The 17,684-nt window shown below is 44.0% G+C and overlaps 1 protein-coding gene across 2 annotated transcripts in view; it reads left to right on the forward strand.

The window, feature by feature from the left end:
• Positions 1–17,684, forward strand: part of VTCN1 (V-set domain containing T cell activation inhibitor 1) — a 62,384-nt gene that overhangs the window by 18,718 nt on the left and 25,982 nt on the right. For both annotated transcript variants that reach the window (XM_032249609.1, XM_032249608.1), the window contains exon 2: positions 17,404–17,468. In XM_032249609.1, the coding sequence (XP_032105500.1) occupies positions 17,404–17,468 (65 nt within the window). The remainder of the gene's footprint in view (positions 1–17,403; positions 17,469–17,684) is intronic.

Genomic DNA, 17,684 nt, shown 5'->3' on the forward strand with positions numbered 1-17,684 from the left:
GGGGAAAAACAATTAAATACTCATAGGCTTTCTTTCTCTACCCAACTTCTCATGAAAATCTTGGCACTTTATGCTAAATCTCCACATTCTCCAACTCACAATCATGAGTTCATTGGAGTAAATCTTCCAGAGAAGACTGAAAAGAAAATGAGAGAAAGGACAGAGGACAAGGGACCTGCAGGTAGGGGACAAGAAAATAGGCAGCAGGGTGGGCATAGAGGAGAAGAGAGTAGGGAGTGAACTTCAGAGAGAGTTTTGAGGAAATTCTAGGAAGGGAAAATTTGAGGAAACTAATAAGAAGGGTGGAAGCTGGCAAAGAGGATCTTTTCAAGACGAAGTTTTGCTGTGCGTTATCCATGTAATGCCTTTGAAATTCTTCTAAATATTCATTGATTTCACCTAAACTTTTCGGCTAGGCTGATACTTTATTTACTGTGACACTGCCAAAACGTAGACCACAGACATCTGGACTTTATATGGGTTATAATAACATTGTATCTCTGGAGTTAGAAAACTATTTTTACTTATATATAATAATCAAGCATGGATTTTTAAATGTGTGTTTATATTTAGTTAATTGTAATTGTTCACATAAAACTACCTAAAATTGTTCACATAAAGCCTACCCAAAAGTATAATTTAAGGAGTCATTACCCTGAAATAAAAATATGAACTGCTTTCAACGGCCTGAAGGATCTTGGGGGAAAGAAAGGGCTGCCATTCAGTTGAGCTGTGTCATGGGCATATTTTGGTACAGTAGTAGAATCCGTTCCAAAATCAGGTTAGCTCCGTTTAGCAGTCGTCAGATTCCTAGGATGAGTCAGGCATGATGCCTGACACTTAGGGAAATAAATGTGATTGATGAATTGATTCTGCATGACCAGTAGTTATAATCAAAGGAATAATTTCTTTTTATCTCTCTCCGACCTTTTAAAGTGCATGTCTAGAAATACATGATGAAACTTCTGAAGCCTCTGATGAAAACCTGGCTTCACCTTCAACTGCCTGATATTGTCTCAGCCCCGTATTCCCCAAAAGTCCACTTCACACATGACTCTCACGGCTCAGTCCCCTCTCCCAGGTATTCCTATTGGTGAGGACTGTACATGTTTCCAGGATATCTGCCCTGGGGAAGGATGTACATTCCTCGCCTCATAAAAGAGTGGCGACCCACAGCTCTCTGCTCCCTCTCTCTGTTTGTTTGTCTCTCTCCTTCTCTCTCGCTCTGATCTGTCCTAGATCATGCTGAATTTCTTATGTATGTTTCAAATTTGAATCCATGGTGTCCCCCACCTGACCCCCATCAAGAACACATTACAAGCTCTTCAAACTAAGCTTTGTATTTGTGTGTTAGAGAAGGGCAGGAGGATGGTCACATAAAACAAAAAAAAAATATTCCCCAAAGAAATATCTTCCCAAATCTTGTCTTACTCTGAGCGCTTGTAATAGCCTTCATCTGAGCGAGGCAGCGAAGCACTATGGAAATAATTGTCAAAGTGAGTGAGGTGGGTAAGAATTATGGAAATGACTGTCGAAGACCCCATTTTTATTTAGTTAGTTTTTTTTCCTTTTCTTTTTTTCACTTTATGATTTCTTTTGTTTTCATTTTTTAAGTTCTGTTCTTTAACGATTCCCTTTTTAAACCCTGCGTAGTGACGCAGCACCTCACTTTGGTATGTAGCATCTATTGTATCTCGGAACCTCGGTTGAAACTTTAAAGGTAACATCCTGTTACACAAAAATGAAAAGACATGGTCCCCGTTCTTGAGAAACTTAGAGGAGACTGAAGGAGACACAAATGTGTGACCAGATAATTTCAGTACAATGTGACAAATTTGTGATAGAGAAATGTAGCTGGTGTAATGAGGGCACAGGGGCAGTTTCTAATGCATATGGCCACTAGTTTCCCTGAAAAGTTGTCTGGAGGGAAGCCATATGCTAAAGAAGGAGTCTGTGTAGTTCGCAAGAGCGCTGACAGGATCCCGTGTGTCACTGGGGACTTCATGGTATTACTTTATTCCCTAGTTCCTCAAGTGCCTGAAGGAACAATAATGAAATTACAGATTCTTGGCAATACTGTTAAATTGGTAAAGTGGGTAAGAAAAAGCTTCATTTTTTTTTTTTGACAAGGTCTTGCTCTGTCACCCAGACTGGGGTGCAGTGGCATGATCTCAGCTCACTGCAACTTCTGCCTCCTGGGCTCAATCGATCCTCCCATCTCAGCTTCCCAGCTAGCTGGGACTACGAGTGCATGCCACCATACCCAGCTAATTTTTGTATTTTTTGTAGATGCTGGTTTTTACCATGTTACCCAGGCTGGTCGGGAACTCGTGGGCTCAAGCGATCTACCCACCTTGGCCTCCTAAAGTGCTGGGATTATAGGCATGAGCCACTGCTCCCTGCCAAAAAGCTATTTTTTAGGAGTTTGAAAAAGGGCCCAGAAATCTTAGCAGCCACATGTAAAAATAATAATCCCCTCCGAATCTGCCCTAAGGAATTCAAGAACAAGGGCAGTTCTGGGGCCTAAATAACACTTTTTAATTTGTTTTATGGAGATGAGGTGTGTTGCCCAGGCTGATCTCAAACTCCTGGCCTCAAGCCTTCCTCCTACCCCAGCCTCCCAAGGTGCTGGGATTCCAGGTGTGAGCAACCGCTGCCGGGCCTGAATAATTCAGATGTGTCATTCTACAGTGCCCATGGCTTCACGGACATCAGTGAATTTACAGAGAATATCCAGACTTGAAGTGGAGAGGGAAAAATAAGGGGCCCCATCCACTATACCTACCCTCCCATTCCCTGCATTCTATTTCCTATCCAATTATTTCTTTTCCTTTGCAATAAATCGTTCATTTCACTTTCCAAGACCTAGTCCCAGCATAAAACATGACATTATAAAATCACAAAGAAAATACTTAAAAGGCCTAAGAATGAACTTGCTCCTCTTATACTGCTGAGGCAGGGAAGGAGGAAGCTGTGACCAGTTAAGGGCCTTGCCTGGTGTATGCTTATGAGCGCCAGCATCCTGAAGACATTTCATTTGGCTGTCCAAGCAGGTACAATCCACTTTACACACGGAGAGAAGATGCCTCCTTACCAGAGCTACATGCGTCAGATTTATCAAGATTGTTCTAATTTCAGTTATATTACCTACTGTCTTTCCAACCAGCAATATATTCCAGAAATTCAAATAGCTATGAAGCCAAACTCTGCCTTTCAGACCTCTCACACCTGGAAGCAGCACTCATGACCATTGTTGAACTACATTTCCAATTTCTGGAAAAGATAGCTCCTATAACTAGGGGCCACATTTCAGAACGGTGAAGCAGAATTTCATGTAAGGAATGTGTGAGCACAAAAGTAGCTGAGACAGGTCTTCATCTATTTAAAATGTTATTTTGCCAAGATTAAGGATGTGCCCATGACACAGCCTCCAGAGGTCTTGATGACATGTGCCCAAGGTGGTTAGGGTACAGCTTGCTTTGATACATTTTAGGAAGTCATAAGACATCAATCGATACATGTAAGCTTTACATTGGTTCAACCTAGAAGGGTGGAACAACTTGAAGCAGGGGTTCGGGGCTTCAAGGTCACAGTTAGATTTAAAAATTTTAAATAGAAAGGAATTATCAATAGAAAGGAATTTCTAGGTTATGATAAGGGTTGTGGAGACCAGGGATTTATCATGCAGATGAAGCCTCCAAGTAGCAGGCTTCAGAGAGAGAATAGATTGTAAATGTTTTTATCAGATAAAGCCTGTGTTGATTGTAATGCTGGTTGGCTTTTCTTGAACTCCAAAAGAGAGAAGTGTACAATGGGGCATATCTGACACCCTCTGCTTCCCATCACAGCCTTAACTAGTTTTGCAGGATAACTTTGGAATGCCCTTGGCCAAGAAGAGGGCTCCATTCAGATGGTTGGGGGGCCTCAGAATTTTATTTTTTGTTTACAAATGCCATTTCAGCACTGATCAGGATATCACCAGCCTACTAGATTTTGACTCTGATGGCAGCCCATGGAAAATTTTTTCTGGTGGAAAGTGGTTTTTTCCATGAGGTAGTAGAAAAATTGCCTAGATGGAAAAGGACCAAGACCCTAGTCACTCCTGCCTGTTTGCATATAGGGCTCTGGTTTGTGCTGCCACAACTTGGTCTTTCCTGGGTTTCTCAGGAAGAAACCCGAGACTCAAAGTGACCCTTGGGAACTGGTGTATTTGACTGAAATATGAAAATATGATTCTGTCCTTGGTTTGGGTAAGATATGACTAAAAGATGGAAGAAACTAAGAGACATTATAAATGTAAAACTAACACAACTAGTTATTATCCTAACTTCTTAAGTCTAAGTCAAGATGTGACTTAGCTGTGGCAGCATCAGAATACCAGCATTGGCTCCTTTTCTTGTCTCTGGGTTAGCAAGAAGCAAAGCTAATTAGTTTCTAGACCAAGGGAGAACGGGCTAGGCATTGCTTCCAGGTCTAAAAGGATTCTGTTTCTAACAGAATCTGCCCCTAGGTGTCTCTGAATGAGACCTTCTTCTCCTAACTCTGCCCTCCACCCTTTTTCCTTGGAACACAGCATGCTCGGTATCCACAGTCACCTTGGTTCTTGCTGTGGTCCTTAGCCTCTGAGTAGCAGGAAAGGAAACTAACATCTTTAGTGCCGTTACATGAAGCCAGGCACTATCCTCCCAATGCTACATACATGCATCATGAAGAAGGACAGCATGTGAAGAAAGGAGCTCTCTCCTTGGACTTTAAATATTCTTCCCTCAAGCTCAGAAATATGTTGTAAGTATTAACAAGGTCGTAGTACTGCCCACTACCCCCACCAACCAGCATAGAATCCAAAATATAAACAACACTGAGCTTTAAAACATATAATATACACACAAGTTTTAAAACATTTTTTTAAGTCACTTCTTTCTAGTTTTCCTGATTGTAGATTTCCAGATAAGTTCATTGGATCTTAACTTTTCTCTCTCGTCCGTTTTCATGGTTGTGTTGGTCAGGGGTGGGAGAGACAGATTGCCACCCCTGCTTGGCTCATGCTGGAAGGACAAACTCAGTCATTCTCGTAGATAGCTCAGTGCTGCCCAGGCTTCAGGTGACTCTGGACGGGCCAAATAAATGCCTTCCATCTCTTAAGGTTCTTGATAGCTTGCTGCTGGACAGCAAAGCTGGGGCAGGGAGGGTACCAGAAGGCAACACCCTTACTTGGTCTCGGTGCTGGGTAAAGAAGAAAATATATATTCCCCGAAACTGTGTATATATAAGCCAGTTATCATGCAGATTTGAGGCCTGGATTCTTAACACCTCCAGTCCCCAAAATCCCTGAAACCAAGATTTCATTTTAAAGGGCTCCTACTTGGCAGTGAGTCCTCAGCTTGAATGGCCCCTTAGCTGTGTCTCCGGTATTTGACATGGCTCTGAAGACAGAAGCTTTTGGTCTCTGGAATGCGTAGCCAGTATGCTCAGCGCTCTCTTACTGATCTGGACTCATGTTTGTTTCGTATTTAGCCTCTGCAAATCTCCCTCATTTTTCTTGCTGGCAAAAACGAAGTATTCAAAAGTGTGTGTGTGGTTTTGTTTTGTTTATTTTCAGCATTTTAAGTATTTTTAGTAAGGATTTTTTTAAGGCTATTTAGCATACACTATTCTGGAAATTTAACTCTTCATTCCCTACAAAGTCCTTTCTCTTTTAGAGAAAAGCTTCTATTTCGTACCTTGTTTGTGGAGAGAAATGGCCAGGAGGACTCAAATTTAACAAGTATGCAAACACAGCTATTAGGAATCAATTTCTTCTCTAGGTTCCCTTCTTAACCACAAACCAGTTCTTCCATGCACAACCCTCCAAGGCGTTTTGTTACAATTTGTAGCATCAGCAAGATTTCCCATACCGCAACTTTTTTTAAAGACTGTTTAAAGAGAAAGATAACTAATAATCTCTCCCATAAATGGTTTCTTGAAAGTTACGAATGTGTTCCTGGGCCGGGCGCGGTGGCTCAAGCCTGTAATCCCAGCACTTTGGGAGGCCGAGGCGGGTGGATCACGAGGTCAAGAGATCGAGACCATCCTGGTCAACACGGTGAAACCCCGTCTCTACTAAAAATACAAAAAATTAGCTGGGCATGGTGACGCGTGCCTGTAATCCCAGGTACTCAGGAGGTTGAGGCAGGAGAATTGCCTGAATCCAGGAGGCGGAGGTTGCGGTGAGCCGAGATCGCGCCATTGTGCTCCAGCCTGGGTAACAAGAGCGAAACTCCGTCCCAAAAAAAAACAAAAACAAAACAAACAAAAACAAACAAAAAAAGAATGTGTTCGTTTCTCTTAGCAGCACAGTATGGATATTTATTTATTCATGAATTCAACGTATTTTAAAGGCTGTGCTGGATGCTCCCAGGGAAGCAGCCTTTAAGGTGGGGCATTTATTCAACAAGCATTTGGTAAGTTCCTCCCATGTTCCAAGAACTTGCAAAATAATAGGGACAAAGGCATGGAGGCAAGAAACAGCCTGGTGTAGTCAGGGACCCAGAGTGGTTCGGAATGGATGGAGTGTGGAGGTGACGGGAGATGGGAGAGAGTAGTCACGGGTTTATGTAAACTCTTCTTGAGCTTATATTTTGGTCCAAACTTTGCAAACTTTCAGGTTTAGTATGCTTTCTTAGCTTTCTATGCATAAATCAATACTTTATATTTTAATCGTACTCTTTTTCTTTAGAAAATGGCATCAGAATATATAGAAGGCTTTAAAAATGAAACAGTTGTCTTATGAGTCATAAGAGCCCCGCAGCCCATCTCTGGGTCAGTGTCAAGCCCGGGGCTTCAGTGGGTCAGGGTCAGACTGGCGGCCAGAAGTGGGGTGGGTACAGGACACAGCACATAGCATCAGGCTGGGGGTCTCTACTGGGGGAGTGCTGACATCGGCACTGATCTGCTGAGAAAGCTGAGATCACTGCCCTGGAAGTCAGGCTGGACCAGACAGAAAAAAAGACCAAGCAGCAGAATCTGAAATCACAAGGCAGGCCCTGGCTTGAAGCCCAGCTCCAGGGAATAGGAAACTATAGATTCCAGGCTGGAAGGCCAAGGAAATTTCCTCTGTGTCTGTTACAGATGGTCAGGACCACAGAAGGGTTCTACTTAAGGATGTCTCCGTCTTAGGACAGGGAGCATCTCCCTTGCCTTGGGCTTCAGAACACCCCTTGGTGTAGGCAGGCAAGGGTTGTTATGGTACAGAGCAGACCCAGGGGCTGCAGCTGGGAAATTGCTCAAGCAAGCCGGGCGTCAAGGAGTGGGCGTGGTAGCCTGATTTTCACTCTTAAATGCTCACGAGGCCTACACACCTACACCTGCAGAACTGGGCCCAAGACTGAAATATGAGAACGTGGGTCCTAGAAGGTGAAATTTTGCATTGGAACTCCTGGTAGATCTTTTGGGAGGCAGAACAATACATCCTCTGCTGATTTCTAGGATACAGTAGTCCACTTTTCACTGGGAAGACTTCGGCATTATAAAATAGAGAGAGTGGATGACAGAAGCCCTGGAGTCTGCAAATATGACATTGTACATAGATAAATCAGACTGCCTAAGACAGGTATATGGGCCTTCGCAGAGAAAAGCTCTGAGGGTAACAGATGTACTTGTTTCCAGCTTCATTAATGAATAAACAGTGAACTGATCCCAGGGCTAGGCTTTCTGAGAAGCAGCCAACCCAAATGCTTCTCTGAATCTCTTCAGTGACAGGCACAGGTTTCCTGAAGGCAAGAAAAGGAATGAAAAGTCAAAACAGTCATGGTGGCTTTAGGGTGTTGCAAAGGTAATCTAGATTACAACTCACTCGCCCTGTCAGGCCATCCATCTGCCTGAGGCCCAGGTCATGGTGACTGATGACCACAGTGACTGATGACCACGCTGACTGATGAGGAGAATGGGCTAAATAGAAATGCTCCCCTCAGGGGGAGCCTGCCCTGTCCTTTCTCTTAGCCCTATCAGGTCCTAGCTCCCCTCTCCCAGTTCCCATCTCAAACCCCAGTGCCACTCAAGCCCTTCCTCCTTTTCTCGACAGGTTCAGCCTCCTGAGGTTCACCTGCCTTGCTACTCCCTTAAATCCATTTAAAAAAGAGAAGGGAGGGTACGCTCCAGAGCCACACTCAGGGAAGGAGTGAGAGCTGAGCTGAGCTCTAGGTGGGCCTACTTCTGATTACCTGGTAAGAAGGGGAAGAGTGTCCTAAGCAGACAGCAACAGGCCAGTGAGCAGTCTGATGTGAAGACAGGGCTTCCTAAAGGGAGGGAGAAGGGTTGGAAAAATAGCCTGGGACATTTAAGGATGGTCTTAAATTCTAGGATCAGTTTGAACTTTCTCTTTTCTTTTCCACGACCGCCAGGCAAGAACAGATGAACTTTCCTAAGCAACGAGGAGTTATTTAAATTTGGGGATAGTGAAAAGTAAAAATAAGAATTCACTTTTTCTTAATAAAGGCAGGGTCTCGCTATGTTGCCCAGACTGGTTTCCTACTCCTGGCCTCAAGCCATTCTCCCACCTTGGCCCCGCAAAGTGTCAGGACTACAGGCATGAACCCCCGGGCCCAGCCAAGAGTTCACATTTATAGTTTTGAAATAACAGCTAACATTTACATTTTGCAAAGGATAGTTTGTTTCTTTGGACCCTCGCAATAGCCCTTGGAAAAAGTCGTGTTGAGTCTGGAGGCAGGTACAGGATGAACTGCAGTGCCCCCCGGCTGCTCATGACTCCTACCCCTGTGGAGCCCCCATTAGGAAATGCCAGGTTCTCTGTGGAGTGGGTAAGGGGAGGGAGAGCAGCACCTTCTTTTTGTTTCATCCATTCCAGAAATGATGAGGCCGTCCCTGAGCAGTGCTCCTGCCCTTACCTATGGCGGGGCTGGAGGAGGAAAGGTGAGCAGAAGCGGAGCAACGTGGGGAGGGCAAGGGGATGCCAAGATATGGTGGGGAAGAGCTGGTGAATGGGAGAGCAGCCAGGGCAACCGCGACCATGAAAAGAAGCGTTCATTAGCAGCCAGACCTCGCCCAGGCGCTGCGAGCACCCCTGCAGTCTCTCTTAACCACGAGTTTGGAAGGCACACAAGTAGGCTGTTTTCATTTACGCCCCACAGGCTGCTTATGGGACACTCGGCTTCTCTAACAGTGCTTGCCCTTTGTGGGAGGGTCATAAAAGGTTTGGAGTGGGTTCGTTCTTAGACACAATGGGATCAGTTAGACTGCTGAAGGAAGCTAGTGGAAGTGTTTTTTTCTCTGCAGTGAGAATAAGGAGGAACAGGAAATACAGGTATGGTTAGGAAAAGGACTGGTAATGAAACTTGCATTGCCTTTTGTCTCGTTCTGCTTGTGCCAGTGGCAAACAGCGCGCACAAGGACGACGAGGAAATGCGGATGTGTGCTTGTGGCAATCAGGGAGCCGGTCTAAATGGGACAGGCCTAAGAATAAAACAGAATGGCTTGGCTGCAAACTCAAATATGGTTTAAAGAAAGGTGTCTATTTGTTAACACTGTGAAAATTTCCCCCTGATATTCACGCCCCTTCCAGTTTTCCTTCCAGAGTCCCAGATGGAAGACACTTCCTGTGGGCAGAGAATTTTTTTTCAATCTATGTAGGATTATATGTGCTGTCCTTCCATCAGTTACAACTGGACAAACACAAGCCTAGCAACTGATTCGAATCCTAAGATTCCTCATCTATAAAACAAAAAGGATAGTGTCTATCTCCATAGGTCGTTGTGGGGATTAGATTAGATAGATGAGCCAATGTACTCAAGCAAATATTAGCCATCATTCTTACATTATCAACAAAGGTTTTAGGAGGCATGTGCAGGCAAAGCCAAGGTCAGAGCAAATCCCAGGGAATATCAGATTATAGAATCATATAACTATTTGAAAGGGCCTTTCAAAATTGTTTGAAGCTTTATGTGACACTAGAAACTCTTCCACCCCTCTGTGTTGACCCAGCCCTTGCTTGCACATGCAACTGCAGGCCAGCCTCAGTGAGCTCTGTTGGAAAGTTTCTCCATATTTTGAGTCTAAATCTCATCTCCTAGAACTTTCACTCACTGGCTCTGTCTTTCCCTTCTTCCTTCAGAGTGATGGAGAACAGGCCAAACACCCTATTTCTTTTTCTTTTTTCTTTTCTTTTTCTTTTTTTTGAGATAGGGTTTTGCTCTTGTTGCCCGGGCTGCGGTGCAATGGCACAATCTCGGCTCACTACCACCTCAGCCTCCTGGGTTCAAGTGATTCTCCTGCCTCAGTCTACTGAGTAGCTGGGAATAAGGGCATGCGCCACCATGTCCAGCTAATTTTGTGTTTTTAGTACAGATGGGGTTTCTCCATGTTGGCCAGGCTGGTCTCGAACTCAGGAGGTCAGCAGTTCAAGACCAGCCTGGCCAACATGGTGAAATCCTATCTCTACTAAAAACACAAAAAATTAGTCAGACATGGTGGCACATGCCTGTAATCCCAGCTACTCAGGAGGCCAAGACAGGAGAATTGCTTGAACCCAGGAGGTGGAGATTGCGGTGAGCTGAGATCATGACACTGTACTCCAGCCTAGGTGACAGAGTGAGACTCCAAAAAAAAAAAAAAGAAAGAAAGAAAGAAAGAGGGGAAGGAAGGAAGGAAGGAAGGAAGGAAAAGAATGAAGAAAGAAAGAGAAGGAAGGAAAGAAAGGAAGAAAGAAAGAAAGAAAGAAAAAGAAAGAAAGAGAAAGAGAGAAAACACTCAGTGGTGGCCCTCTTCCCTGTGAGCACAGAGACAATCTTGCAGTCTTTCAACACAATATTCTAAGCCACGACTACCAGTCATTCAAATGATTGTTGGCACACAAGATGAAATCCATCTGCTGGTCATGTTTCCCTAGTTTTATGGCTTTGGTACCCAGGTCATGATTTGATTCTGGGGCCTGTGCTTTGGAGGAATTCACTAAACTGTGTTGTGATTCTTGCGGATAGCTGGAAAGAAAAGAGGATGCCTTGATCTGATACTCAATAGCAGCCAAGTCTCTTATATGCAGTTCCCTGGAATTCCTTTCCCAAGTACAGAGCCTGGTCATCCACTGCCATGTTGATGGAGCAGGGGCTGCCCGGAATGGATGTCCCCTTTCTTCCACACACACCCCTCAAGCCCTACATAATAATTGCTCCTCATTGCCAAGTTCTCCTCAAGCCTGCACTCACCATTCCTGATGCTTCTGCTCTCAGTTTCCTGGACCAAAGCTGGCCTTGACTTTACCAGTGTAAAGAGATACAGGAGAGGAGTAGAGGTCAGGAAACCTACTCTACACCTTGAATTCTCCAGCAAAAAAAAAAAACCTAGTAAACGACAATCTAAGCTTTTCAGAAACCTAAAACTTATGCTCATCAATATCCAGAAAATGCTTAGCTTTACCTTGAAGCTCAGTGCTGTATTCCACATAGCATTTAAAATAATTATTTTTCCAGTTTATAGGAAAAGACTTTTTCCCCCATAAAGAAATTTTCTTTCCCTCTTTTAATCTCCTTTTTTTTCTTGAGTTGGAGTCTTGTTCTGTTGCCCAGGCTGGAGTGCAATGGCACAATCTCAGCTCACTGTAGACTCTGTCTTCTGGGTTCAAGCAATTCTCTTGCCTCAGCCTCCTGAGTAGCTGGGACTATACATGTGTACTAACATGCTCAGCTAATTTTTGTATTTTTAGTAGAGACAGGTTTTCACCATGTTGGCCAGGCTAGTCTCAAATTCCTGACCTCAAGTGCTCTGCCCGCCTCGACCTCCCAAAGTGCTGGGATTACAGGCATGAGCCCCTGCACCCAGCCTTAATCTCCTCTTTGAATAGGCTGAAATAAATGTCGTCTTCAATTTCAGCGTTCTTTATATACCTAGTCACTTCATTAGTTTGTGAACAATGTAATATGTTTGCTGCAACTTGATTTACTCAAATATCCAGCATGGTATATTCAAATAAATCACACATTTGCAAAATTAATGTAGTTTTGAGAGTTTTAAACATCTATCAGTCATACACGTGGAGCTACACTCTTAATCTGTAAGGAATGTGGTATCTCCCAGTTCTGTTAGTATTTGAGAAATACGTAGAAACTCGAGAACATAGAAACCATTCATGTTTGAATAAAACAAAGAGTGTTTTCTGTTTTCCGGACTGAGGGCTCTCTACACTGTGTAGCAGATCCAGAAAGCTCTTGTTTTCAGAAAAGGAGCTCGAGGAGATATTCGGGGTGGGGATGAGAGGAGCCTTCCAAACCTGGGGCCTCCTGCCGCTTTTTCTAGAAGTACAGCATATAGTTGAGACCTCAAATCTGTAAGTCATGCTTCCTCAAATTGAAACCTGACTTTGTCACCTTCCAGCTGTGGCAGCTTCCTCTGCTACTCAAGCTAAGCCTCAGTTTCCCCACATGTACAAAGGTAATGAGAGCAAGACTTACCTCACGGGGTTGCTGTAGGTTTGAACGAGATACCGTATATTAAAGCATTGACACACATGCCTGATACGCGTCGGCTATTATGCCATGCTCACGGACCTCTGATAAATGAAAGGTTGTCCTTAAGAGACAGGTGTCTCTATCCTGATTTATTTTTGGTGTGTGACACAGTGATACAGCTGTCTGCTGCAGTATTTGTTTCTGGAGCATCCATGAGCTCATGTGTGGTTGAACACAGGAATGATGGCAGTTCAACATGGAAGTTGCGACGCTTCCCATGCATATTTTTCAAAGGAAGGAGAGTTGAAATAGAAGAAAAGAATGAGAACATCAATGGGAAAGGCTTAGCATGGCTTTCAGTTCTATTTTTATTATATTAAATACTTTTTTTTTAATGAACACCTGCACTTGGGGCTCCCTCTCCAGAGAAGTACAGCCTACCCTTGCGTGTCCTAGGTGGCACTTCTGCTGCACCCACCTTCGAAGCAACCACGCTGCTCGTGGCACCCAGAAGCTAGTGTTCATTTGATTCTATTTGCGCATTTTTTATATCCCCTGAGGTAGTTTCTGGACCTCCTGAGCTGCCTGCCTTGTGCGTCCAAGTTATCTCCTGAGGTACCAATAATTGTTTCTGTTAGTAGACTAATTACAAAGTCGCACAGGTTTCCAGCAGTCTGCCTTTAACCCTATTTTTCCCCATAAGGCCTTTTACCTTTATTGTATAATTTTACAGAATGTGAGACCTTTCAGGAATGCACATATTATGCTTTACCAAATGCGCAATTTCTTCCAAGTGCTGCAGAAGGCAGCAGCAGATGAGGCAGACACGTGAGGGAACTAAACCAGACCCTCCTCAGGGACAGGAACAGAATTCCAGGCTGCAAAACTGCTCCTTCACCTGGAGAGCGCTGAGTTCTGCAGCTTCTGAAAACACCATCCCGGCCCACCGCTCAGAGCACTAAAGTGCGATGCTTAGCTCCTGACCCCCTGCACTCCCAGTGTGGCAGAAATAACACCTTTTCTTTGTGTTTCTGCCTTGGACAGAGTGTGTAGCAGCATGGATCAGCTAAATATATTTCTGAATAAAGCCTTTCTCTTCACTTTCTTTGAAATTTGTTCATGGAAGTGTACTTTGATTATCTCTGTTTCCCCTGAGTTTAAACTCTTCCTGCGTCCCTAGAATTTCTGTGAAATTTTGTTCGTCTCTTTACTAAAGCCCTGATCACGTTCTGTCTCAGTTCATTTCAAAGGAGTGTATTTGTGTGTCACCTCAATTCAACTAAAAGCTTCTTGAGGGCAGGGACTTTGTTTACATTATTGCTACATTCCCTTCATATTGACTAGCACTATGTCCTCCACATGGTAAGTACTTAGTAAATGTTTACTAAACGAGCAAGCCCTCCAAAAACATTGATTTTTATTTGGGCCCTTTCGTAATGAGTGGGTACCGAAAGTACACTGTGAATCCCAACGCAGTGGTTAGAAGACATAGTTTTGCATTAAAAATTTCCTGTAGCATAGTTACTGGAAATTATTGAGGGGAAAGCAAAGATCAGAAAGCAATGTCAGAACACCTGAGAGAAATATTTTATTCATCTTTCTGAAAAATTAATAAGCAACAGACAGGAATTATTTAATTCAGCTGCTCTGATAGGTCCTGCTTCTCTTTCCAAGGCTCTGGACGTTGAACTGTTTCACAAGGGAATACTAGTTCAGAACCAACCTCAAGTTGATTCCTGCTCCGATAGGGAATTTGGTGACAGATGACAGAGTTCTGTCTTCGCAGCAAGGGAAACGTAGGCCTGGTGTGGTGGAGGGGCTCAGGAGCTTTGACTGAAACACACAACTCCAACGTCCCCCTCTTCTTGGCCAGTGCCCAGGTATCTGTTCAGTGTCACAGTTCAGGTCCCTTCCCGTAAAAGTCACAGCTTTGAATAATAAACTTACAGCAATCGCTTATAGGTAAAATTTATTTATAGTAAAAAGTAATGTATAAATAGCCCTTTATGAATAATGCCACATTCATCATCTAATTTGATCCTGAAACGACCCTTTTGTGTTCGTTTGCTGGTGCTGTGGTAACAAAGTACCGAAAACCGGGTGGCTTAGAAATGGAAATGTATGATCTCACAGCGCTGCGGGCTGGAGACCGGATGGACATGTCTGCAGGGTATGTTACGTGTGAGAGCGGTGAGAGAGAATATGTTGGGTCTCTCTCCTAGCTTCTGGAGGTTTGCTAGCAACTTTTGGTGTTCCTTAACTTGTAGATCTTTGCTTTTAACTTCACATGGTGTTCTCTCTCTCTCTCCTCTGTGTGTGTGTGTGTGTGTGTGTTCATCTGTGTCCAAATTCTCCTTTCTATAAGGACACCACCCATGTTGGATTAGGAACTCACCCCTCCCCTGCTCTAGTATGACCTTAACTAATTAATTTGCAACGACTTTATTAGTAAGTAAAGGCGCACTCCGAGGTACTGGGGGTTAGGACTTCAGCATGTGAATGTATGCAGGAGGGGGCATACATAACCTTTGTGATAGGTAAAGCAAGAATTACTCTCTTTCCCATTTTACAGAAAAAGAAAACAAGCCTCAGAGAGTTGAAGTAATTTACCCAAAGTAAATGAAAACCCTAGGTTACACACAAGTTGGGTGCCTGGCTCATAGTCCAAGACAGCCGGGTGGTGCCTCTCGCTATGACTTCGTCTAGCTGTTCTCACTCTCTTGGACCAGTAAGAACTGAGGCTGCACTGAGGCGTGGAAGAAGAGGAGCAGTGGCCAAATGTGCTCTCCCCTTGGAATCAATTGAGCAGATGCCCTATTATTTAAAGCTTCGCTTGCTGCCCTGTGGCTGCACCTCATGAAGGCTTGGCCTGCAGGGGAACTGTTGTTTCCGTCTGGTGGGCCCATTCCTGAGCCAAGGGGGGCGGGGTACAATGAGCCTATTCAGGGCAGAAAGTGCAATGCCCCGTGCTTCATTTTTCTCTCTGTAGCGCCGTTCTCTGCCTCCCTGTGCCTTTCTTTTGTCCTGCCTATTGAGTAACATCAGCGTGGGCGTTGGGAGCGTGGGAATTGGCAGCTGTGTGAGAGGGCGGCTGAGGACGTCTGCCCGATGATGTATGAGCCAGGACAGGCAGCAATGGGCAAGCTTCCCAGAAACCACTTTGACCTGTGCCTTCTGCTCTGCCTGAGTCACTCTCACCAGCTAAAGTGGGCGACCCCTCATGGAGTGCATGTTCTCCTTGGCAGAGAAAAGGGCCACTCCCCATTCGTGAGCTCCTGTCCTTACTACACTTGGGGGGAGTTGGGTACAGATTTAAGAGATGAATTCTAACCTCCGCTCTGCCACTTGCCAACTGCGGGACTTCAGGGAAGATGCTTAATCTCCCCGTGTCACATCCTCATCTATAAAATGGAGACAATAAAATTTATTCTACTCCTAAGGTTACGAAATGGATAATTGATTTAAGGTATAAATGCTGCTTGGAACAATATGTCTGCCAAATAATTCTAGGACTTAGTATATGTAAGCAATACTTCCTTATTTGTTTATTTAGTTCCCCAGGTGTCATTTGTTAATCTGTTCATTAAAAATCTGTGATGAGCCACCAGTTCGAATGGCGATCATTAAAAAGTCAGGAAACAGCAGATGCTGGAGAGGATGTGGAGACACAGGAAGGCTTTTACACTGTTGGTGGGAGTGTAAATTAGTTCAACCATTGAGGAACACAGTGTGGCGATTCCTCAAGAATCTAGAACCAGAAACACCATTTGACCCAGCAATCCCATTACTAGGTATATACCCAAAGGATTATAAATCATTCTACTATAAAGACACATGCACATGTATGTTTATGGCAACACTATTTAAATAGCAAAGACTTGGAACCAACCAAAACGCCCATCAATGATAAACTGGATAAAGAAAATGTGGCACACATACACCATGGAATACTATGCAGCCATAAAAAGGATGAGTTCATGTCCTTTGCAGGGGCATGGATTAAGCTGGAAACCATCATTCTCAGCAAAGAAACACAGGAACAGAAAAGCAAACACAGCATGTTCTCCCTCATAAATGAGAGTTGAACAATGAGAATATATAAATACAGGGAGGGGAACATCACACACCTGGGCCTGTCAGGGGGTGGAGGGCAAGGAGAGGGAGAGCATTAGGACAAATACTTAATGCATGTGGGGCTTAAAACCTAGATGATGGGTTGATGGGTGCAGCAAACCACCATGGCATGGTTATACCTGTGCAACAAGCCTGCACGTTCTGCACGTGTCCTAGAATTTAAAGTAAAATAAAATAAAATAAAAATTGGTGAGGATCATATCAAAACACAGTGATTGTGTTTGGATGACGGGATTACGGGTGATTTATTTGTCTCATTTTTTGCTTCTTTATATTTTCTAAACTTCCTGTAGTAAATATGTATTTTTTTAAATAAGAGAAAACAGACTTCCACTGAGGACCTGTGGGTGCAGTAGGCGAGGTGTGAGTGGGTACAAAGTGAAGAAGGCGTGGCTGTTGTCCTTAGTGGAGTTTTAAGTCTGTGGAAGGAGACAAGACAGGGAGACAAATGACACAGGAGGGTGGACAGTGATGCTCAGGGAAGGCTGGGAGCGGGACCAGTCCTTCTCAAGTGGCATCTGGCCTTACAGAGGTGTTTCCATCAATCTTGCCCCAACAGTCTTCGTATATGGTCTTCCCGATCTGGAAGCGGAAAATAAATGGCACAATCAGAGGCAAGGGTCATTCTTTTCATTGATCGCAGAGCCCCAGGGGGATGGAATGGCTGAAATTCCTTTCTAAGGTACCCATTTCTAGGAAGATGCTTATGTGAAAGAAAAAGTTGAGATGCTTTATGTAATGTATCTTACCCACAGCAGATTTGTACCCCAGTTGTAAAGCGGCACATCAGAAAGAATGGTGAAGTAATTTCCTGTTTCTCTCTCTCTTCCCATAGCATAATTAGCATCATCATTATTCTGGCTGGAGCAATTGCACTCCTCATTGGCTTTGGTATTTCAGGTATGTGATTTCTCGCGTTACTTCAATCTAATCACCCCTCACCCTTAAACTCTTACTCACTCACTGCAGTAGCATGGAAAGAGCCTAGAACTTGGACCGAGAAAACCTCAGAGTATAGCACTCATTGTTCTACTTCTGCTGTCTCTATGTTAGTCATTTAAGTCCTCGGCTTCGGTTTCCTCATTTTTTGTAATTTATTTATTTATTTTGAGACAG

This window comes from Sapajus apella, unplaced genomic scaffold, assembly GCF_009761245.1.
Source record: "Sapajus apella isolate SASKATOON/1434 unplaced genomic scaffold, GSC_monkey_1.0 scaffold69, whole genome shotgun sequence".
NCBI lineage: Eukaryota > Metazoa > Chordata > Mammalia > Primates > Cebidae > Sapajus > Sapajus apella.